Source organism: Zeugodacus cucurbitae, chromosome 3, assembly GCF_028554725.1.
Source record: "Zeugodacus cucurbitae isolate PBARC_wt_2022May chromosome 3, idZeuCucr1.2, whole genome shotgun sequence".
NCBI classification, from domain to species: domain Eukaryota; kingdom Metazoa; phylum Arthropoda; class Insecta; order Diptera; family Tephritidae; genus Zeugodacus; species Zeugodacus cucurbitae.
The window spans coordinates 41358452-41383498 of record NC_071668.1 but is presented as its reverse complement, the minus strand read 5'-3'; the positions used below and the strand labels follow the sequence as shown (position 1 = coordinate 41383498).

The 25047-nt window shown below is 35.0% G+C and overlaps 1 protein-coding gene and 1 long non-coding RNA gene across 14 annotated transcripts in view; one reads left to right on the top strand and one right to left on the bottom strand.

Moving 5' to 3' along the window:
• Nucleotides 1-692: 692 nt before the first annotated feature.
• Nucleotides 693-25047, bottom strand: part of LOC105219676 (voltage-dependent L-type calcium channel subunit beta-2) — a 105804-nt gene continuing 81449 nt past the window's right edge. For 10 of the 11 annotated variants that reach the window (XM_011195971.3, XM_011195970.3, XM_054227834.1 and 7 more), the window contains 4 exons: nt 22941-23440; nt 13777-13944; nt 12773-12890; nt 693-1277 (listed from right to left, as the gene is read on the bottom strand). In XM_011195971.3, the coding sequence (XP_011194273.2) occupies nt 886-1277; nt 12773-12890; nt 13777-13944; nt 22941-23440 (1178 nt within the window). In that variant the 3' untranslated portion in view covers nt 693-885. Of the gene's footprint in view, nt 1278-10554; nt 10690-12772; nt 12891-13776; nt 13945-22940; nt 23441-25047 lie in introns of those variants that run through there. The other variant, XM_054227835.1, reaches the window with a different exon arrangement.
• Nucleotides 1703-5672, top strand: LOC128920499 (uncharacterized). Of its 3 annotated transcripts, none has more exons than XR_008470562.1 (3): nt 1703-2254; nt 2311-2623; nt 3018-5672. It is a non-coding gene; the product is annotated as an uncharacterized LOC128920499 (long non-coding RNA). The 3 variants fall into 3 exon arrangements; XR_008470561.1 differs by having other exon boundaries at nt 1710-2198; nt 2311-2526; XR_008470560.1 differs by having other exon boundaries at nt 1710-2254; nt 2311-2526.

Genomic DNA, 25047 nt, shown 5'->3' with positions numbered 1-25047 from the left:
TTTAACACAGAAAATGCTCATTTCTGCTATTTTCGAGCGCGCCGATGTTAAATTTGTGGTGAAACTGGCTTATAGATTTCTGTGGTGAGACTGGCTTATAGCGGCGAGTACCCCTGCGAAAAGAGGACCATTTTGACAATCGGCACGCCATGAACCTTCTCTTATTATACGTTCTCTGAGCATGGTCCCGAATTGAAAGAAAAAATTAGCATAGAACTTGCAAAATCAATGAACGAGTTAGGGGTTTTATATATTATGAAAAGTAGTGCTTCGAAACCAGTTCAAGCTGGGTCAATATCTGTATAGTTATGAAATCCGTTTTAAACCCCATTCCACAAATATGATGCTTTTCTACGATCTTATTGACTTTTCGTCATATTTGCTTTTAAATAACTTAAAAGAATGATTAAAAAATACTATTTAATATTTAGTGTGGTGCACTTTAGCTTTTTTTGCGGCATTTAGCCCTGCTAACATTTATTTCATTGTTTGCTGCTAATGTGTGGTTTACGGATGTTGTTCGCCACAAAAATCACAAATTCTAGATCACGTTTATATCGGGTAAACGCGGACAATTGCATAGCAGCCTTATTCCAAGCTTCGCGGCACTTTTGATTTCACAGCGATTTCTCGAGCAAAAACAACATTTAATAGTAGTAAACAATATTACGGCGAACTAGAACGAAAAATAATTTCTCAGAGTATATTTTATTTTAATATTACATTTTGCTTTCATCGAATATCGGTATATGATTTATATTTATTTCATTTATACTTTTTTACCGTTGAAAATATAGTGATACATGCGCAATAAGATTATTTTACTTATAAACTTAAACTTGTTAAAATTTGTTAGGTTCATCATCAACCTTATATCCATGATTCCTATATAGCATTTAGGACTCTTCTTCCACTAGTAACAACTCTGTTAGTGCCAAACTCATCGTGGTCTATCATGCCATTGTCATTCATTACGTTTGGTAATGTTGACAGAGTACCATCCGATTCTGAAAAACGTCCTCGAAGTGGACGCGTTATAGCAGAGGAATGCATTTTGGGTGAAGCATGATGGTCAATAATGTAAGAGGATTCCTCTGGTTCTAAGAAATTTATTTTATCTTTTCTGTAATGTAAATAATCTCTTTCATTATGCTGTAATAGCTTCACTTCACGCTCCGGTCTGGCATATCTGATTTGTTCATTCTGCGGGTCAACAAAATCGTCCTCTAATTGATGGTCATAGTATTGTCGTTGGCTGCGTTGAAATGTTGAATTTTCTGTAAAATAAACATTATTTACGCAATTATTAGTGGAATATTTAAGTTCCCAACGAAAATTACAAAAATTTGCTAATTATATAAGTATCATACATTAAACGATACAACACTATTATATATCACAAAACACCACATACCATCTCTACAACTCTTACACCATACATATCTTACACACGAACCTTTAATCCATCACTTTATGCTAGAAAGGTTGGGAAAGGGATCGTATGGACGGATACATATTATTTTTCACAACAACATTTTGTCAAAAAAGCCTGTGTCCTTTAGTTTCATAAAAATTAAGTCAATCAGAAGGACGATAATTCTTAGAATATTTGTATATACAAATTTCTTAAAGATTTGCTGATGTATTCGGTAAAAAGTAAATCTTAGGTCTTCATATTCTTTATATTCTATTATATATATGATTTCGACAATTTTAATATATAAAGTGCCTATTTGTGCTATAATTTACTTCGGTATCTCGCGTTTGGAATGATCAAGTGGAAATTGACCTGGCTTCACTCGGTGTTTCCAGTTGGCGCCAAAAAGCAAAAAGGAGAAACGAGGCGCGCTCTGGTGGATTCGGCTACAATCGCTTAAAGCGGTTCCTACACCAAATATATATATAAGTTAAATACCGAAAATATTAAATAAAGCAAGCTTTGCAATTTCTTTCGTAAAAGAATGAAACAATTAACGAAATGCAAGCTCTGCAATTAATATTTCGTAACAATCAAAATGCAAGCTCAGCTTAATAACTAGCACGGACATAAGCCAGCGAATCAAGAAACACGCGCACCGAATTGACCAATACGTAAATCAGCATCGTCAGTTAAATCGCACATTTATATAGGGCTAGGTTTAATATAATACTTTAGTCATAATTTAGCCGTAGTAATTAATAGTCAGAATTTAGCCATAGTAATTAATATTCATAATTTAGCAGTAGTAATTAATTGTCTTATAAATAAATTTTGGTAAGATTAAAAGGATCCATTTCGTGTTTTTATTTTTTTTTATTCTTTTAAATTAGAATAAAATTAACTGGCGACCGAGCAGGGACCGGTACGTGTAACGATACGGCAAAACGTTCAGTAAGTTTGCGGCTTGCAATAACATTTGCAGCAACCGATCAAATCGCGAAGTGTAGAAAAACCTACAAATTCGCGGAAAATAAACGTCGTTTAATACTACTATCATCGGTGGTCTCCAAGTCTTGTAGGCAAGGCCGCAGGACACCCCTAGAAAGGTACGCATCGCAGGAGCCTCAGTAGTAACAGAAAAGTTACAAAAAGGATGAAATCCGGATTGTCTAGGGAAGGAGCCATATCATTAACCATAGTATTGTAAGATTATTTAAATTTATCACTAACAATTACACTGTGATAGTCAAAAAAAAAGACAAGACCAAATTCGACGGTTTCCCCCTATTTCGGGTCCTACGAATCGAACTGCATCATTACTTTTTTGAGTTACAATCATGGTTTCATACAAAATTTTTTTTTGAAGTTTTTCATCAAAGTGGCCCATTGTAAGAGAAAGGCACTTTTTTCTTCGGTCTCTAACTTTTTTAATGTTGACTTTTTTGGTAAACTTTCTTTGGCAAAGCTTCTCAGAATAAGTCCGTCTTTAAGTTCTTAGATGACTGTAAACCCCAAAATCAATGTTTTTTGTGTCCTTATAGCCAATATGTAAAAAAAACTGAAATTTAATCCATTTTTTTAATGTTTTTGCCCTCAGGTTTCGTCAATATTTTAATTTACCCTTTGATACTTATACATTAAGTGACACCCCATCACATTATAAACCATTGCTTAGGAATGCACCGGTCTGAAGATTGGAAAAAATATGTATATGACATGGTAGACGCTTTTGAAGAAATAGGTGTGAATATGTCCTTAAAAATTTATTTCTTTCACCATCACAAGGACCATTTTGAGCAGCAAGTTCCGACTGAATCCGATGAGCATGGAGAAAGATTTCATCAAGTCGCCGCCCCCTTGAGCATTGGTACAGCGGAAAAAAGCTTGACTCGTTGCTTGCTGATTTGTGTTGGACATTGATAGATGTCTTATTAAATTTAATTTAAATATTGTGTACAAATTTATGATACTTATTGATAACAGTTATAAGATACAAAAAGAATAAAATAGCATACAAACATAGTTAGTGTAGCTTTTTTAAAAAATACAAATTTTGTTAAGTTTTTTTTTTGTAATGGTTAGTTTTCTCAGAACGTTGTCTTTGCTTAAGTTTCTTACTATTACAAGATGTCACTTAATGTATAAGTATCAAAGGGTAAATTAAAATATTGACGAAACCTGAGGGCAAAAACATTAAAAAAAATGGATTAAATTTCAGTTTTTTTTACATATTGGCTATAAGGACACAAAAAACATTGATTTTGGGGTTTACAGTCATCGAAGAACTTAAAGACGGACTTATTCTGAGAAGCTTTGCCAAAGAAAGTTTACCAAAAAAGTCAACATTAAAAAAGTTAGAGACCGAAGAAAAAAGTGCCTTTCTCTTACAATGGGCCACTTTGATGAAAAACTTCAAAAAAAAATTTTGTATGAAACCATGATTGTAACTCAAAAAAGTAATGATGCAGTTCGATTCGTAGGACCCGAAATAGGGGGAAACCGTCGAATTTGGTCTTGTCTTTTTTTTTTGGAAAAAAACTATCACAGTGTTATTATTATTAAAAAAATTTAAATTATCATTATTGATTATTAGTAAAACCAATTGGAAATTAATATAAAGAAAAAAATCAAACATTACGATTTTTGTAAACAACCAGACACTGGTTATAATTAAACTCGAAAATTGCATGATTTCAACAAAAATTACTGCCTTATTTCCGAAATTTACATAAAATTCGTTAATATTTTTAAATAATTTATTCGTTCTCCGAAACGTAATTAAATTAATAATTGAGTGATTATTTTATGACCAATCCAAACAATTTAATCAGGCCTTCAAGACTTAGCGCATCCACAACACAAAACAGAATTATGGTCGAAAACGTTGACCGAGCTGCACTTGCAGACACGATTAGTAAAATTATAGCACAGCAATTGCCAGTATTATTAAGGCGACATAATTCACCGGAAGAATTCGCTAATGTAGCCGATCAGGTAACCGCTCCAGAACATGCCAGGAATTTAGGTAACTTAAATAGGGTACCAGACATAGTAAAAACAATACATGAGTTTTCAGGTGATCCATCCGAATTCGGTTCATGGAAAAGGGTGTAGATCGTTTCCAAGAAGCATATAGTGCTTATCAAGGTAAGCCAAAATACTATGGTATCTTGCATACCATTCGAAATAAAATAATAGGACACGCCAATATGGCATTAGAATCTTATAATACCCCACTTAATGGGTTAGCCATTTTCAAATGCCTAACATTACATTATGCGGACAAACGTCACATAAATATTTAAGAATACCAAATATTTTAGAAATCCAAACCTATAATCAATCAGTAGAAGAATTCCATCAGACAGTTTATAAGCACTTATCCCTAATTTTGAATAAAATTGGTTGTATGGGATTAGGCAGGGAAGCAAAACAACTAATGACGAAAATGTACAGAGATAAAGCTCTAGATACTTTGGTTGGGAGGTGACTTACCGCGCCTATTAGGAATTAAAGAAACAGTAGATTTACCTTCAGCACTACATCTGTGTTTGAAATTAGAGAACCAAACTTTTCGTGCAAACCGTGCTGCAAACAAAGGACAAACAAGCAATTTCAGGAATCAGAATCTCAAACTGATACCTGCTGCACGCAACATTCAATTTATAAATAGACAACAATCAATCCCATCAAGACTTTACCAATACCAACAACATGAACTACAACCACCAATCGCTCAACCAAGACAGAACTTCCAACCTACCGCCGCACCTCGACAATCATTCTCAAATAGACAATTCCAGGCCCCACCAAGGCCTACGGCACAAAAACCATTGCCTCGTCCAGAATCTATGGACGTAGACCCCAGTATACAAACGAAAATGGTCAATTACATGAACCGACCTCGCATTGAAGTTAAAAGACCAACAGATCAATACACTCGTACTTTGAACGACCACACTTACGAATTCTACGATGATTGCTCAATAAATTTCCTAGAAGATTACGATCAAGAAGTACTTGATAAATCGAGAAAAAAGAACGTTGTAGATAATACAATCTCAAAAATAACAACTGAACAAATTCATTATATCATTTACACACAGCCCAACGCTGAAAATTATAATCATGGTTTATTACCTAACATTATAACTCCAATTCCAGAATACCCCGGACATATACTGCATATTGACATCTACTCAACAGAACGACATCTTGTACTAACGGCAATAGATAAATTTTTCAAACTAGCTCAAGCTCGAATCATTGAATCTAAAGCAATATAAGATATTAGAAGCTCTTTGGGCGATATTGATTTTACTTCGGAGTCCCTAAGCATATTGTTTTGGACAATGAAAAATCTTTCAATTCAGAGTCTATTAAATTCATGTTAGAAGTTTGGAATTACATTCCAAATATTTTAAAATACATTATAAAGGACATACATATGTATATGTATTATATAATATAGTATTTTATGGCTCTGCGGGGGAGCAAAAACCAGGGGTGATCTGGAATGGAAAAGCGAATATATAGCCTCTACCATCCGATTATCAATCAACCTCATTTACGAGCGGCATCCCCTGTTTGGTTAGCGAGGTTAACGAGGCTCTGGCGACAAAGTAAACGCGGAATAACCTTATCATCTATATAGAGTAAAACAAATGCAAAGCTTTGCATCAGGTCTGGGAGGCTTCAGTCGATATCTCGACATCAAAATAGGATTGATAGGCTGATAATCGGTCACTCTTAAACCAAACTTATCAACGAAGCTACAATAAAGAAGGCTCTGTTAAGACAAACACAATTTGAAACAAACAAATATTGAAATTCATGTAAAAAATTACGTTATAGAATTGTTTTCAATTAAATTTTTGAATTTAATCAAATTGTAACAGAAATCAGCTGTTTCCGTTTACATTACTTTTTTCCCACACGTGAAAGATTGTCACAGAATATCATAAAATGTATTACTTAAAAAAATTTTTAATATTTTATAAATTTGTCAAGTGCACAGAATAGGGTTGTATATCTCCAGATAAGAAGATTATTATTATTAACGAAGTCAATGTAGGTATTCCACTAGATTGATATTAAACATCCTAATATCCATCCTTAAATCTTAAATATGAATCCAAAGTGTCTAAGCCCGCGTTTATAATCTCCACAAAAACGCATGCTTCCTTTTTCAAAAATACAGATCTAAGAAGTAGAGTTTCAAAATTTGATATTTTGTGATGAAGAAACATTAAATTTAGATGAATCATAAGTATTGGAGGGGTCTACGGCACCCTCGCCATACTTACTATAAGCGCAAACATGGCGGTGGATATCTAATGATGTGGGCTGCTCTTAGAGCCAAAGATAAGCCTCCCATTTGCCTTGTCCTGAGTCATATGAAAGCAAAATACATGAATTTAGGAGGCATATCATGGCGACAACCGGGTGTTCCACCAGAATAACGCGCTTATCCATGTCGCAGGGTATACTAAAGCCTTTTTTGAGTTGCGTAATATTCCCTAACTTCGCTATTCGACATTAAGTCTAGACCTGAAGTCAATAGAGTGTTTATTGGACATACTTTCCGCAACAATTTTTAGCTGAACAGTACCGTAAAAACTGGCCAATTCTATAACAAATTGGCTAAACTTTTGAACAACAAGAACGGGGGCCCAATTTCATATTAATGAATCGAAAGCATTTCATTCAAATTGTTTACCTATTTAAAAGTTAATACTTAACTAAAAATTTGATTTTTGCACAAATTGCTATTTTCTATGGTTTTATTAATTTGGTTACTTTTTCCTTTAGCATGGTATTGCTTTTTGTTTCTGTAAATATTACTTACTAACATGTAACAAAAAAAATCGAACATGAATAATATATGCAAAGGTTGAAAAAGAATTGAGAAATATAACAATGCACAAATATAAATTTGCCTAAGGTACTTTGAATTTCTTTAGAATATCTGAGAGATTTACCTATATTTTCGGTAAAAGATTGGCCACAAGCACAAAGCAAAGTATAGAACGATTTCAGAGATTTTTAGACGGCCGATGCCACACGATAAATGCAGTATTAAAGTAAGTAAATGATGCAGATGTACTTAAAAATTTAGTATATGGGAACTAGGAGTGGTTGTGATTATTTTCACATTATATATTTCAAACTACATATGTATATCATTTGGTTTCCAAGAAAATGTTATAAACGAATTTCGTTGAAATTGACGAATTAGTTGCTGAGATACATATGTTTTTTTACCTATAAGTGCAGCTCTTCTATACCATTCAGGTTTTCTGATGTTTTTCCTTACTAAATTAGTAGTTTTCAAAAAAGCATTTGTATTGGAGGTGGCCGTGGTTATCATACGATTTCAAATTGATATAGCTTTAATAATTTACGAAATATGTACAAAAAATCTAGTAGGTGGTCCGATTTCAGGGGGCCAAGGAATATGTGTACTCTAGCGATAAATTGCTTGTACCGTCAGACGGACAGACAAACATCCGGATTTCAAATTTACTCTGTGCAACCTGTTCCGAAAGTATAAAAATGTTAAATAATGACGTTTATTGATATTTGAAATATATCTATATGTCGAGTACATTTTAATTAATTCGTACTTTCGTCGAAAAATTACTAGATTAACAGTATACTATACGCGTCAAAGAGAAATGCTCCTAATAACTCTGGTTGATATAGCTCTAACTACATGTGCAAGATTTATGGTCCTTTGAACATTGGCAACGGCGAATACCGCAAACGATGGAACGATGAGTTGTACGAGTTATACGACGACATTGACATAGTTCAGCGAATAAAAAGACAGCGGCTACGCTGGCTAGGTCATGTTGTCCGAATGGACGAAAACACTCCAGCTCTGAAAGTGTTCGATGCCACTCCGCTGGAGGGACCAGGTCGAGAGCGACCTGGTTCTCCAACTGGCGCCGAACTGCGAAGGAAAGAGAGGAGTGGCGCGCTCTCATCGATTCGGCTATAACTGGCTAAATGGTTGAACGCCAATCACATACATACATACATGTAACCTATTAAGGAGTGGGGTCGTGCCCACTTTCCAAGAAAAATGTATCCATATGTGTTTCTCATGTACTGATCCTCTGACCAGCAATGGTCTGAATAGGACTTGGACTTAATCATTGAATCCGTTTCGATCGAATAATATTATTGAAACCATTGGAACCGTATCGAAAACAAAATTTTTGATCGAAAAGAACTCACTTACCGACTTGATAAAATACTTTCAGCGGCTCATAGATGTTGCTAATTTCGAAATCGTTGAAACAGCAAAATCGATTTTGATCGCAATCCAACCGTTGGTGAGTGAGTTGCAGAAATTTTAAAGGAATGCAACATTTGTTAGTATTTATGCAAACAGTCGCTGATAACATACTAAAGTTTGTTTTAAATATGTAGGTATTTGGAGACAAGAGACAAAAATACACTAACAAAAAACAATTTGAAGTATTAATTAATTAATCGAAGTAAATTCTTTTTAGGAAAGAAGTGATCGGTTATTAAAGTATTAAATATATATTTTTGAACTGAGTTTAAGTTTGCAACCTAAAAAATATCTAGAAGTGGGAAGGGCCCTTATGCCAAATATATTAACACCCATATTATGTATCTATAATAGCCTGAGTTCAGTCGCCTTCAGGCTATCGTAGCCCGAAAAATACATTAAGAGAGGCTACTGGTGAATATGACAGGTTACTGATCGCCAGTCGCCATTTTTTGCATATTATCTGTTACTATCAACACTCATTATAGTATCCAAACATGTCAAAAGCAGGCTACTGATCAAGACCAGTTTCTTCATTATATATTGTAGTTTTGAGTAAAGCAGTATAATATATTCAATATATAATAGAATGAGTTGCTTTTTAAATATTATTTAAAAAAAATGCAAAACTATGGAATAGCTTTGAAGCCGATTCAGGTCACTACATAGGACTGGAAAAGAAAGAGCAGAAGCTAATTTTTAAGAATACTATATTTTTGAGCAATTTGTAAAATTTTATTTACTTTTGAGGTATAGATATTAATATACAGATGTTGCAGTTCTTTTTTAGGTGCTGAAATGTGCACATGTGTTCCATTCATACATCGGATTACATCAGGAAATTCTGTTTGATTGCTTATTATTTATTATTTTAGTTGTATTTTGCTATTATACACTTATGCTAAATTTTATATGTTTTCGGCATATTTTCTGTTGCATAAATGTGGTCACTTCTGTCAAAATCGCTGACATTGTATTTAAGTTGTGAAATTCCCTTGACCTTTCTGATAGCTACCTTCAGCAGTTGATCGGTAGATGGATTTAAAATGCGGACAAGTTTGAAAATGCTTTGTTAGATCTATTTGAAAATATACAAACGTACAAATATCCAAAGGACTGGAACGATCTCTAATTAGCCATCGAATTAATGCGACATTCAAGCTTTCTTCCCGACTCATGAAAAATAATTAATAACTACTCATTATAGTTCTTTTTTATATTTTGATTCAAATAAAATATTTTTATTCACGTATTTGTATTTTTAACTACACAAATTGTCACTCATATTTGAACAATGCTGCCAAATACTTTCAAAATAATTGCCAAAAATGTATTATAAACTCAGGGCTGTTATCTGCGTATTCTTGGCAACTGAGACAAATAGCTTATCGTAATAAAAAATCTAGACTCAGTAGCCAAGGCTACTACAATGGCGATTATTCGCCAGTAGCTTTACACAATTGAGGTGTAAGTTCACTGGAGGAGGAGGTCAGTGTTATCAAAGTTTTGGCTGCCCAACTTAATTTTTTCATTATCATTTAATTATTTATTTAATTTATATAAAACTTGTCAAATTGGTCAACAAAGCACTTTTATCTTTTCAATGCAGTTTACTGACGGAATCAATAATTGCATGAAATTTTTCGATCGTCAATCCTTTTCGTATCGAAATCGAATTCGCTGCGGAATGAATGATTAGTTCCATTAATAATATTATTAAGAGATATGGAGTTTTGAAATTCGCAATGACGATATGGTTTACTAAAACCTGTAATTGAATATTAAATACAGAAATTAAATTGTTTATTATATTATAAAAAATAATAGCTAATTTGTGTTATGAAGACTTAATTTTTATTGACAACAAACTACAATTAATACATATTGAAAATTTTTACAAATGATTCCAATTTTACATCAGGAGCGGATATGGCGTCCATCAAGTCATATGTTATATGTTAAGAAACTGTCAAAAAAGAAAAATTTAAGCAAATAATGGTCATTAATTGAAATTATCCCTGTTAATTATGAAGTAAATAAATAAATTAATATATAAATATACAAAATACAAATCATTAAAGTACAGTCAAAAATATAAATAACCTTATTAATTAAATTTAGAGTAGCGTATTTTAGTTTCAAACTTATAGAAGGGAAAATAATAATATGAAAAATAAAGTTAAATCTTCACTTCATACGCAAAAATAAAATATTAAGTTTGACAAATAGGTTAAATTTTCATCCCAGGTCTAACAAAATTGGCTCAATTTCTAGTTGATAACGGTTTTCATGTATTAAAATTTGGAACGCAGAAATTCGAAACGTGTATCGGTATAATTTAAACACCAAATTGTTAATATGAAATAGAATTACAAAAATATATATTTATTTCGTTTCTATTGATTCACAATTTTAAAACATTACCCTATCTGCAACGGTAAAAATATAATTTAACGATTGAAAGACACTGGTTTTATTATGAATCTGAAATAGAATGAGGAGGAAAGGTTTTATTTTTACCGAAATGTGTAGAAAAAAATATGAACAATGGGTTAAAAAGTTACAGCGCCTTTTGACAACGATAATATGATCCGATAAATAGTTTGAGCCACGACTTTGAACCGACCCCAATGTTGTTTATTTAATTTTTTCAATAAAAGTTCTGGTTAGTAACTATTTAGTCATCAAATGCAAACAATTTTACCGAATTTAAAACCCAACTTAAATCAACGACTTAACGAATACTAGTAAAGAACTGCACGAGTAAATCAGAAGTACTACTCCGATCAATTGGGAACTTTACGTCCTTAATTAAAGATAGTGTTGGTATGCATAGTAGTGATGAGCGATATTTCACTACCGGCGATTATATATATGTATGTATACAGCAACTGCGATCAATTTTTGTAAATTGAATTACAATCGCAATGGCAGTTCAATAATTCGATCACAGTAGCTATAGAGAAGTTCAGTGCTCTTGTTCGATCATAGTACCTATGGGAGTTCAGTAATTCTAATTCGATCACTGTAGCAATAACAGTTCAGTGGTTCTAATTCGATCACTGTAGCAACAGTAGTTCGAAAAGTAGCAATCACAGTTCAGTAGCAATAGCAGTTCAGGATCACAGTAACAATTGTAGTTGCGACTTGGATAGTTTTAAGTGCGATGATTACAAAAGCAGGTACATTTTGGATATTGTTAAAATTACTAATATAAAAATTAAAACAAATGTGGAGTATAAATTCTCATAAATTCGTTTTTTTTTTGGCGTTAGCAATAGCAACATAAAATAACACTGATTTAAAAATAGCAATATCGCCCATCACTGATGCATAGTAATAATTGAGAAAGGTAACCAGCGAAAGTTGTCGAATTTACGGAAAGTTCACCGTTCGTTATAGAAGATTTCCGACCTCCATAGTATGGAAGTATGGAGGAGTATGGAGTCCATGCATCAAAAGTTAATTTTTCGAGTTTGGAATTCGAACAAAAAACAAGCAAAAGTTCTCACCATCAGGAGGAAACCGAAAACTCCTAATGCCAATATATTTTTGTGTTGTATATAACAGCTTAAATCAATCGCTTTTAAAAATATGTATATTCTAATATTCTACTAAAAATTTGAAATATTAAAAATTCGTTCCACACAACTAATCTAAAACTTACAAGAAGTACGCTTTTGCAAATCAAGATACATCTAATAGTGGTGGAATTTCATTTGAATAATATGAATATTTTTATTATTTGGCTATTAGTAATTATGGATCAATCTTGGGGTAGGCAACACGACAATATGACACCCACCGCACTTATAATTAATTATTAATAATTAGAAGAAGAAAAAACTATTAAAGAGATTTGCGCTATAACTATTTTAGATTTAAAAAAATATACACATTTTTTTCTTTCCTGTAGTTTTAAGAGTTTTACTATTGATTGAAAGAATTATTCATGAGTATATTTTTATTTTTACCCATATTTGATACTTTTTATTTTATACTCACTTTATTACTGTTTAAAATGCATTAATATTGTTCAATAAATTTACCTGTTGATGTTGAATTAAATCTATTTTGATCTGTCATTGGTGATGTATTTTGCGCCGTCATTGATTTTGGTATGGGCGGTATTACAGTTATATCCGGATGCGTGGCCCTCCAGTAAGTCTATTTTAATAATATTTCATTAGTAACATATATTATATATAAAAAATGTTAATAATTTTTAGCTGTGTATTTAACAAAAAACAGTTAAATAATGGATAAGTTTGGGTATTACTGATATTATAACTTTCGTTATTATTAATACCATAGACAGACTGTAGTATATGAAACCATATGTGCATATATCAGCCGTATTCTGAATTTTGTTCGAAAGTAAATGGTGTTCCTGCCACAATATTGTAACGAAAATGGATTCCAAGACAAACTAGAATTAGCAATCGAAATCGATAACTTGCCAGATGTATTTAGTATTTGCCATTTTTTTCGTATTTGCCAGGAATTAGAAATACAGATTTGTGTATAGCCATTAAATTGTGACTTTTATTTGACAATCCAGTGTTAGAACTCAAAGTAGTTTCAGCGTAAACGATTCATTTTTGAAATCCATTACAATATGAACAGAGCGGAAAAAATTATTTGTTTTAATGTGTACAGTTTTATTGACGAAGAGTTCTCAACTTGCCAAGTCAAAAAAATAAATAATTTTTTAAAATGAACAAACTACGGAGGCAAAAACAGAAAAACATTATAACGTTTTAGATGTCTACTTCGGGTATGATGTCTTAACGGGTTATCAGTGACATAAGAAACAGAAGTAATTGATGCAACTCCATTTCACACATATCCACAGACAAAAATTGTTTACCAAACTTGCAGTAGGAATTATTTTAGATGAGAAAACAATATTGTAATATACTACTACCTACTTTCGGATTGATTGAAATATGAGAGATTAATATGTTATTAATAGTCAATTAATCAGGTCAAAGGTAGACTAAATAAAAATACTAAATAATTGCGCTTATTATTTATAATAGTTTATACATACTTCGAGGTATTCAGCAATATGCTCGCATGCATCCTCAAGTTGATTTTCATCAAGTATCACATCAAACATCTCTGAGGGGCATTGTGCTAGTTTTTCAGCAGCAACCATTTGAACTGAAAGATTTTTGGCTTGTGATTTCCCCCTCGATTTAATCAACCTTTGAAGAACCTGAAAGGAAATTTTGTATGTACAATCTTTTCAATTATAGTTTTCTCTTCATATATGATGTTTATGATATGTTTACAGAATTTCTTAGTAATAGGGTAATGAAAAATCTTTCTAAAAAATTTTGAAATTTATTTTCTTTTGTTATGGTAATAATATTTTATTCTTTAATTAAATACAGTTGAACATCCATAACACGAACTTCTATAACTCAAACTTAAACTCTTGAATTGGAAATAGAAAATTTCATACAGGCTCACTACCTCGACGTTTTTTTGTGGATTATGGTGATTCGAGTTAGAGAAGTTCAACAATATACAAACTATATATACATTTGGTGAGGTAAATATAATATTGGTTTTCGATTGTATACAAATTGTGTGTGGTCCGTTAAATTTATATAAATATAAGATTATCTTCGTCCGACTTCGTTATATTTGTTAAGGTTAAGAATAAAAGGTATCAACATGTTCAAGTCGTAATGCGATGTTAAATCTCAAGCTTATAATATTGTATATATATTATATGCTCCACTAATAGAAAAGAGACTACGATAGCTGTAATCGATTGGTCACTTCTCTGCTCGCTATCTTTGGGCGCTGCTCTTCTGTTGTTGTTTTTACTTTCCAATACATTTTAATTGATTAAATAAAACGTAAGGCATAGACGCAGCTCGAAACAAGGGTATAAAAAAATATGTTTGTGCAGATTTAAGTATTTCTCCACCTAAGAAAATGATGCAGCACTATTGCTTCCAAAATAATGTACTAAGAAGTATTGTTAATGCTCCTTGGTATGTTAGATCTGCTGTCTTCGCCGTGATCTTGGTGTGAATTCAGTAGTAAACGAAATAACCAAACTTGCAAAGACTCATGAAATGAGGCTTATAGAGCATGTAAATGAAGAGGCATCCAGCCTCATCAGTACTGCTGAACGAGAAAACCGACTGAAACGTAAGAGGCCTTCAGACTTAGAAAGGCAACTGTAGCAGCAAATGAATTTCTCTAACATTTAGCTTTTAATTATTATTTTTAAGTTATTATAATTGAATTTTTTTGGAGTGTGAACAGTTAAAGTGAACGCAAGTGCAAGACACAGAGACCTGGCATGGATTGAATGTGTCTTCACTTTTGTGGTTTGCGGAATCTTGTAAAAAAAGGAAACAAAATTGTTAGTGAACCCAAGTTTATAAAAACAATTTGTGGAAAGAGAAAGGAGAAGGGAGAAAAAAAAAACACAAAGCGTTATTGTGGATGCGGACAGCCGTACTAAACAAGGAAATGATTATATGTACAATCAGCTGGTCTCTTCGTACAATTACCAGCTGTGATCAAAGCTGTCATACAGGTTTAATAAATACAGCATAAAAAGTTTTATTCCCAACTGCATTACCGACCAAACGACAGGTTGCTAATACCCAGTAGGGAAATCGCTAAAAACAAAAAATGGCTGAACCTCAACATGAGGTGACGCCGAGAAATAGTCTAAGCACGTTTAGAGAGAATACAATTAAAGAGTTACAAAAGGCTAACTCTCTTGTAAATGAAAGGCTTAAAACCTTAGAAGCGATGTGTAATCAATTACACAAAGATAATGTAGCACTAAAAAAGAAAATGAAGAACTGAAAGCTAGTATAAGCAAGCCTGCTAGTACAGCACCAAAACCATCAAATGTAAGTGTTGATGAAGTATACAATACGGATGAAGATGAACTAGCTAAAGAAACTGAGTGGATACTCAAAAAGAAGCGACCTTCAAAAAAACGTAAAGCTGATAGTTCCCCAAAAATTAATAGTCCTTTGAAAAATAAAAATAATGAAAATGCGGCCATTAATAATGCGGCCAAAATTCATCGACCATCACCAAATATAAAAAACGATGTTAAAGATTTTAATAAATTACATTCGAATATTACCGCTCTAACAAAAAACAAATTTTTAATAAAGCTGTTGAGTAACGGTGCCTACAAACTAAATACATTTGATCCTAGTGTCTATCGAACAACAACAAAATTCTTGTCAAACGAAAATATACCTTGGTTTAGCTACGAGAGCAAACACAACAGGCCAATAAAGATAATGATAAAGAATTTACAGCACTCATGTGATACTCAATCAATCTTGAACGATCTTAAAGATAAACGCTTTAATGTGTTAAATGCAATTAACAAACTTAAGTGGAAGACTAAAGAACCGAAAGAATGGAAATACATTTGAGGAGAATGTCAATCGGCAATTGCCTAAGCAAGGTCAGACAAATACAGTTCAAAAAAGTAGTCCGTTATCCCAAATTCTGGATAAACTAAACGATCAAGAAAAATTATTTAAGTCCATAAATGAGCGGCTCAGCGCTCTTGAATACCATATACAATTTATTGATGAACAGTAACTCTTTGAAAATAATGCTATGGAACGCCAATGGTCTTTCCAAAAGTAAAAATGAATTGGAAGTTATTCTAAATGACAGAAATATTGATGTATGTTTGTTGTCCGAAACACATTTTACGAACCATTCATTTTCAAAATTCAAAAATTATGACTTATACCCCACTCCGCACCCGGCAAACTCAGCACGAGGAGGAAACGCGGTTTTAATCAAAAGTATTAAACATTTCGAAGAAGCCCAGATTAAGACTGAAGAAATTCAAGCTACAGCAATTTCAGTAAAAATGCACAGTCAGTCATTATACTTAATTGCTCTATATAGTCCGTACAGGCATAATATCAAAACTGATAGTTATACGAGTTTATTAAAAAAATATGACGGATGGTACATCATGGGTGGTGACTTTCATGCAAAACACGTTTAACTACAACCAAAGGTCGAGAACTACTGAAAGCTATACAAGTTATTGGATGCAATGTCATTTCGACAGGCAGACCCACTTATTGGCCTGCAGATAGTAGGAAATTACCAGATCTACTTGACTTTTTTGTCATCAACAAAGTGTCGAAAATCAATTTACGTATGGAAGATAGCTCAGATTAAAGCTCTGATCATTCACCAGTGTTACTAACTTTATGTGAAAAACCAGTAATTTCGTCTAGCACGTGTTCTCTATCTAATAAACATACTGATTGGTATAAATTTAAGACTATATTGAATAAAGTCGATTTTAAGCTAAAGCGCATATCGACAGATGCCGACTTAGATTGTGAAGTTGAATCTTTCACAAAAGTAATTCAAAATGCTGCGTGGAACAGTACACCGAATATTCGCGTGAATCTAAGTGGAAACAAATTCCCAAAATACATCTTAGGTGGTATCCATAGAAAACGCAAACTTCAACGAAGATGGCAGCAAACTAGGTCGGCTGCTCTCAAAACAGAGCTTAATAGATGTACAGCGGAACTAAGAACACAAATTAGACAGTTTAAAAACTATTCCTTCAAAACGTATTTGTCCAAACTCACTGTTGATAAAACTACCGATTATTCGCTCTGGAAAGCTGCAAGGAATATTAATAAACAAATAAAACATGTCGCACCAATAAAATTAAACGAAACTGAATGGGCCAAAACGAATGCACAAAAAGCTGCAGTATTTGCAAATCATTTGAGAAACACATTTACACCAAACGATGGAGATGAGCGAAACTGTGAAAATAGGTGGTTGGATCCACTCGTCAACATTTCTCCAGTTAATTGTAAATAAATTAAAAGTATTATCAGGAACGCAAGGCTCAAAAAAGCTCCTGGGTTTGATTTAATAACCGGAGAGATATTACGCAATCTACCAAAGAATTGTATAAAAAAAATTGTAAACATTGTAAACAGCGCATTATACTTAAGATACGTACGTACGATACTGCTGAAACGGAAATGCATGTTACCCAAACAATGTTGCGAAATAATTGCTTCCTACCTAAAGGACAGATACTTCCGCATAAAGCAAGAGGATGCATACTCAAACTTCCAACCGATAGAAGCGGGTGTTCCACAGGGAAGCGTGTTGGGGCCAATTCTTTACATGCTTTTTACAAGTGATATCCCCACTGACTCAAGTTACGTGACAGCAACTTTTGCGGATGACACAGCCTTGTTAGCAGCAGGAGAGTCAACCTCAATATCTACCCTTCGAGTGCAAACAGCAGTCAATGCAATTACTAAATGGGCTTCCAAGTGGCGCATTAAATTAAACGATTCCAAATCAATGCACGTAGATTTTACTTTAAAAAAGCAATCATACCATCCCATTTATATAAATGGTACTCCTATACCACATCACAATAATGCTAAGTACCTAGGAATCACCCTAGATGCAAAGCTTCGCTGGAAAGAGCATGTCAATCGCAAACAAGCTGTTTATATATAATCAAGTACTAAAGCCAATTTGGGCCTATGGAGCTCAACTATGGGGTTGCTCAACCCAAAACTGTATTGCCTGCATTCAGCGCTTCTACTAAGAAGTATAGTTAATGCTCCTTGGTATGTTAGATCTGCTGACCTTCACCGTGATCTTGGTGTGAATTCAGTAGTGAACGAAATAACAAAACTTGCAAAGACTCATCGGTACTGCTGAACGAGAAAACTGACTGAAACTGAAAGACTTAGCAAGGCAACTGTAGCAGCAAATGAATTTTTCTAACATTTAGCTTTTAATTATTATTTTTAAGTTATTAGAATTGAATTGTTGTTAGTATTTAATCATTGTATACTAGGTACAATTGTAAAAAAAAAAAAAATTATAATTGAATTGTTTTTGTATTTCATCATTGTATACTAGGTACAATTGTAATAAAACAAAAAAACTATTGCGCATGAATAAGAGGACATTTTAGTGCAGGCTTGCTGCCTGTCTGTTTGAATTATAGGATACTGCGTTCTATGGTCTTCTCTATAACGCTTAGCCAATCGATAGCAGCTAGTATATACATATACTATTTTAAAAAATTAAATCCTAGCAATTTTTGCATTGGAAATTGAAATAACTATTTTTGTTGTACGATCAAAGCCATTGCTTCATACTCCAATCAGTTCCTCAATAACCATTCCAAATCAACATATAAATAAGAAACAGCTTTGACAATAGAAATTTACAATGAGGGTTGAATCCAAATTTGCCTGAACATTATTCGATAAAGAAAACTCAAAAGCCTATCAAACATGACAAACAATCTACATTAGGTATTGGTAATATTTTGTACTAAAAACTGATGAATATTAAATCAAAATTCGATTATATTTGATACTTTATTAAATTATACTATGGGTCATAGAGTATAGGAGTCATATGTAGAATTTCACGTAAGTGAGGAAAGTTTCTGACTGTCATTCACTTGGGAGTGGACAGGAACGATTCTTTTACATGTGGCTCAAGCAGCTCACGACTTCCGGTCTTAGACTTCCATCCGTTTGGAGGCGAGCTAAAGTGAGAAGGCGAAACCCGCTTATGCGGTTGTGGGTAGGGTTTGGGACCCACCACATAAAAACACCCCCCATTGAAAAGAAAGAAACAGCCTCGGATGAAAGACCCCAATTTTGATGACGACCACTGCAAACGTTTAAAGGACTACGAATTAAGGGCATGCACCTGGAATGTCCGGATCATTAAGTGGGAAGGTGCCTCTGCCCAGCTGGTTGATGTCCTCGTAAGAGTAAAGGCTGGCATCACCGCAGTCCAAGAAATGAGATGGACGGGACAAGGACGGAAGAAGGTGGGTCTTTGTGACATCTACTACAGCGGCCATATAAAGGAGCGCAAATTCGGTGTGGGAGAGAGACTCCGTCGTCGAGTCCTGGCTTTCACTCCGGTGGATGAACGTCTAGCCACAATCCGCATCAAAGCGAGGTTCTTCAACATAACGCTGATTTGCGTCCACGCCCCGACGGAAGAGAGCGCCTAGAACGTACCTATGACCGCCACAATGTCAAAATCGTGCTTGGCGATTTCAACGCTAGGGTGGGTAAATAAGATGTCTTTGGCGCAACAGTTGGAAAATTCAGCCTCCATGACGAAATATCACCAAACGGCTGAGGCTGATCGACTTCGTCGGAGCCTGAAATATGGTCGTCTGTAGTACTAGATTCCAGCATAAGAAAATCCATCAAGCTAATTGGCTGTCCCCGGATCGAATCACTCGCAACCAGATCGATCATGTTGTGATAGATGGACGACATGTCTCCAGTGTTTTTGATGTGCGTACGCTTCGTGGTCCCAACATCGACTCGGACCACTATCTTGTAGCAGCTAAGATACGCACCCGCCTCTGTGTAGAAAAGCGCACACGTCAACAAACACAAGGAAGGTTCGACATCGAGAAGCTGCAATCACAACCGACAGCCGAACGATTTTCTACTCGACTTGCACTCCTGCTCTCTGAGAGTACTCATCAGCATCTCGGTATGAGGGAACTGTGGGATGGCATATCAAACTCCTTACGTACAGCTTCAACCGAAACAATTGGCTTTCGGAAAAGTAAAAAAAAAAACAACAGCTGGTATGATGAGGATTGTCGTCTCGCAGTGGAGAGAAAACAGACTGCCTACCTCGCAATGTGGCGATCGACCGCAACACGAGCGGGATGGGAAAGATACCGAGAGCTGAAGAGGAAAGCGAGACGCATTTGCAGACGTAAAAAGAAAGAGGCCGAAATGCATGAGTATGAAGAGCTTAACAAGCTGGCCAACAGGGGTAATGCTCGAAAATTTTACGAAAAGATCCGGCGATTAACTGAAGGTTTCAAGACCGGAGCACACTCCTGTAGGACCCCCAGAGGTGATCTAGTTATTGATGACCATAGTGTACTGAGTTTGTGGAGGGAACACTTCTCCAGCCTGATGAATGGCAGTGAAAGTACAACACCAGGAGATGGCGAATCGACGCCGATTTCCCAATCGACGACGATGGAGCAGATGTTCCATTGCCCGACCATGAAGGAATTCGAATAGCTATTACCCGCTTGAAGAACAATAAGGCGGCGGGGGCCGATGGATTACCGGCCGAGCTATTCAAATACGGCGGCGAAGAGCTGATAAGGTGCTTGCATCAGCTTCTTTGCAGAATATGGTCGGGAGAAAGCATGCCTGACGATTGGAATCTCAGTGTCCTCTGCCCAATACACAAAAAGGGATACCCCACAATTTGCGCCAATTACCGTGGGATAAGCCTCCTCAACATCGCGTATAAGGTTCTGTCGAGCGTACTGTGTGAAAGACTAAAGCCCACCGTCAACAAACTGATTGGACCTTATGCCGCGATGTCTGAATTTGGTATCCCCGCAAAACTATTACGGCTGTGTAAACTGAAGTGAGCAACACCAAAAGGTCCGTCAGGATCGGGAAGGACCTCTCCGAGCCGTTCGATACCAGACGAGGTTTCAGACAAGGTGACTCACTCTCTTGTGATTTCTTTAACCTGATGCTGGAGAAAATAATACGAGCTGCAGAGCTAAATAGAGAAGGTACAATCTTCTATAAGAGTGTACAGCTACTGGCGTCCGCCGATGATATGGATATCATTGGAAACAACAATCGCGCCGTTAGTTCTGCTTTTTCCAGACTGGATAAGGAAGCGAAGCGTATGGGTCTGGTGGTGAACGAGGACAAGACGAAATATCTCCTGTCGTCAAACAAACAGTCAGCGCATTCGCGTCTTGGCTCCCACGTCACTGTTGACAGTCATAACTTTGAAGTTGTAGATAATTTCGTCTACCTGGGAACCAGCATTAACAGCAATAACAATGTCAGCCTGGAAATCCAACGCAGAATCTTGCCAAACAGGTGCTACTATGGACTAAGTAGGCAATTTTCAAGTAAAGTCCTCTCTCGACGAACAAAAACCAAACTCTACAAGTCTCTCATCATTCCCGTCCTACATTACGGTGCAGAAGCGTGGACGATGTCAACATCCGATGAGACGGCACTCGGAGTTTTCGAGAGAAAGGTTTTGCGGAAGATTTATGGTCCTTTAAACATTGGCAACGGCAAATACCGCAGAGGATGGAACGATGAACTGTATGTGTTATTCTGCGACATAGACATAGTCCAGCGAATAAAAAGACAGCGGCTACGCTGGCTAGGTCATGTTGTTCGAATGGATGAAAGTGCTCCAGCTCTGAAAGTATTCGATGCAGTACCCGCTGGTGGAAGCCGAGGAAGAGTGAGACCTCCACTCCGATGGAAGGACCAGGTGGAGAGGGACCTGGCTGGCTTGGGTCATAGATTTACTTATTTCTGTTGCTATATTTTGCTTATGTAGCACAAATTATTACATACATAGGGGTTGCATCAGCAGTGAAATTAGAACCGAATGCGCGCACTCTACCACAAGTACAATATAATTATTTTTCTGGTAAGTGTAATTTTTCGACGCACCGTATAGGATACCATTCGTTTCCGGTGCTCCAAGGCCTTTAACTGTATTGCCCAACAACACTTCAGTGGGACAACTACCTCCGTCGCCCTTGCCTGTCAATCAATCCCAGGAAAAGAGGCTGGCGAATCAGATAGACAATTACCATTGTTTGCTCAAAAATTACGAAGTCCCCACCAAAATTATGGACACATGTAGTAGATAATACAAAAAGACGAGATTTCATACTAATGAAAATATTATGCAATTATGTCATTAACAAACTATAATGTAAATCATCAAAAAAATTAAAATCCTTAACTGTAGGAATAAAATTTAATATATTAAGTCATATACTTAGAAAAGAGAAGCCATAGTAAGATATTTCGAAAATTTAATGATATTCGATTTCAACTGTTTTGTACTGTAACTGTAGGAGCCAAAAAAGAGTTGTGTAGCCAAACATTTGTTAGGTAGATGCTGCCATAGAAGATTCCACCTTAATGCTCCTACGTCCGTCACAGACAACCGTAATCCTCTGTACCAAATATATATTTTATTTTAGGTCTTAACTCTTAACTATTATTGCTTGTTTGTATAAATATTTTATTAGTTGTAATTCTATGAAGAGTAAAACCATATCTAATTTCTTACGTTTCAATAAAAAGAATACAAAGCATTTTTAATATTGTATTTTAATGTACATACCTTACTACTGCTTATTTTTAAATATACAATAGTAGGTGCCAATGAGGTTTTCGCAAGTTGTGAAGGATGGTTTATTGTATCGCAGTCAAGAACGACTAATTGTAGTGTTCTCGCAAGTTCAAATATACGTTCAATTTCTTCTTGAACCTTGGTGAGGCAATCAGACCGACTGCTTGAACGTTCCATGATTGCACGTTTCGTGGGGTTGTTCATAATGGACCTCTTTGCTAAAGATATGTCAGCCATTACACGTGTAATTATTATTCTGCCTTCAAACCGGTGCTTTAAAAAATCAAAAAGAGCCTTTTGCATCATATCTGTCACTTCATATCCCTTAAGGCTAGGTCCAACCAAAACAACTGGTCGCATTGATGGTACTACGTCGTAAGGAGAAGCAGTTTCTTGCTTTTTGAAAAATGGCTTTCGTTTGTCTTTATTTAATGTATTTGTAATTGTAGTTTTTCCTTGACGATTCGCACCCAAGGAATCCGATTCATCACCTAAAATTGCAAGAGAGGTTTAGATAAAATTTAAAACTGTAATATATCACATGCAACAAGAATTAACTCCCCACTCCTCATACTACGTTAATATTATATCATTGCAATTATGGATTCGCAAAAATCCAGTCCAGAACAAAAATTGCTTTCTTTAAAAATTTCCATTCCATGTGTTGGGAAGGATTAAGATTTCAGATATTAAATACAAGAATATAAATAAGGGATATTCAAAAGTTCAGAAAATCTACGATTATATGTACATATATATATGGGGTTTTCACCTGACTTAATCAGACATTGCATGCGTAACAAACAACACTCATCACAATACATCAACCCCACAGCACACTCATCACACAGAATATCACCTTCGACTATCAAAAGGGATCGATCCGAATTGGATCTTCTTTACCTATGAACCAGGAGGTTTAATTAACCTCGTCTCTATATCCGTCCGTGAACCCAAAGGGAATTAATTCCTATGTAAACTCTTTAGCAACAACAAATATATTATTAGTAGTGTGCGCAAAAAGAAAATATTTATAAATAAAGATTTTGTACATACATTGATATTCAGTGAAAGTAGTGTGTTTGAGTTCTAATCTGCCTTTGGCTTTAACGCAAGTTGAATTGAAGTAAGTATTCACGTATATAAAGTGTTCGGGTAGGAATGAAGATGTTACGGAGCAGCTACTGCAGTTAGGTGTTCAAATTGGCGGAGAGATCACCGTTACACCCGAACTTTGCCCTTCCTTTGAGGGAGGGAAGGAAGGAAGCACAGAAAGAAGCATACAAGAGGAATTTTTTTTAACTGTAAAGCTTCAGCTGCTGTAATATTTTGTTGATTTATTTGTTCACTTTAAGGGGGAGCCTGCTTTAGAAGTTTCAAAAAATCGATTTTTCCAAGGACTTTTTTGGGAAGGAATTCTTTCCTTCGATTGAAACGAAACTTCCTGGTTTTATCTATACTACTATTATAAAGAGAAAAATATTAGTATGTATGTTTGTAATGAATAAACTCAAAAACTGCTGTGCCGATTTCACAAATTCTTTCACCATTGGAAAGCTGTATTCACCCCGAGTAACATAGGCTATATTTTTTACAAGAATCTCAACTTTCTGGAAATAGTTCCCAGGTGAGGGTTCAACAAAACTCCGTGATGGAGAATCTTAATCTGAAACTGAAAATCGTCTTGTAAGTCATTCTCTTCGCATCGCAATCGCGGGCAAGAGAGTCGAGTAACAAGGGCACGCAGCTGCTTGCTGAACAAAATTTCAAAACCTGCCAAGTACGCGCTTGAGAGTCGAGTTCGGAGCGTGTGCAGCAGCTTGAAGAACAAAATTTAGAAATATACAATCTCGCGCCAGGGCGTCGCAATCTAAGCTTTCCCACCGCCTTCATAATCAGAGAGAAAGAGAACTGTCGCCGAGACTAGAGGTCGTAATCAAGTTTTAGCTCATTGGAAATAAAGTATAATTTCATGTTCGAATTTTCCTCATTTTACTTTTTTTAAAAGGAACACACGCAAGAAAGGGGAAAGTACATACATATCATACATATGTATGACAAAGTATGTATAAATGTGTAAAAACTTATAACTTTTGAA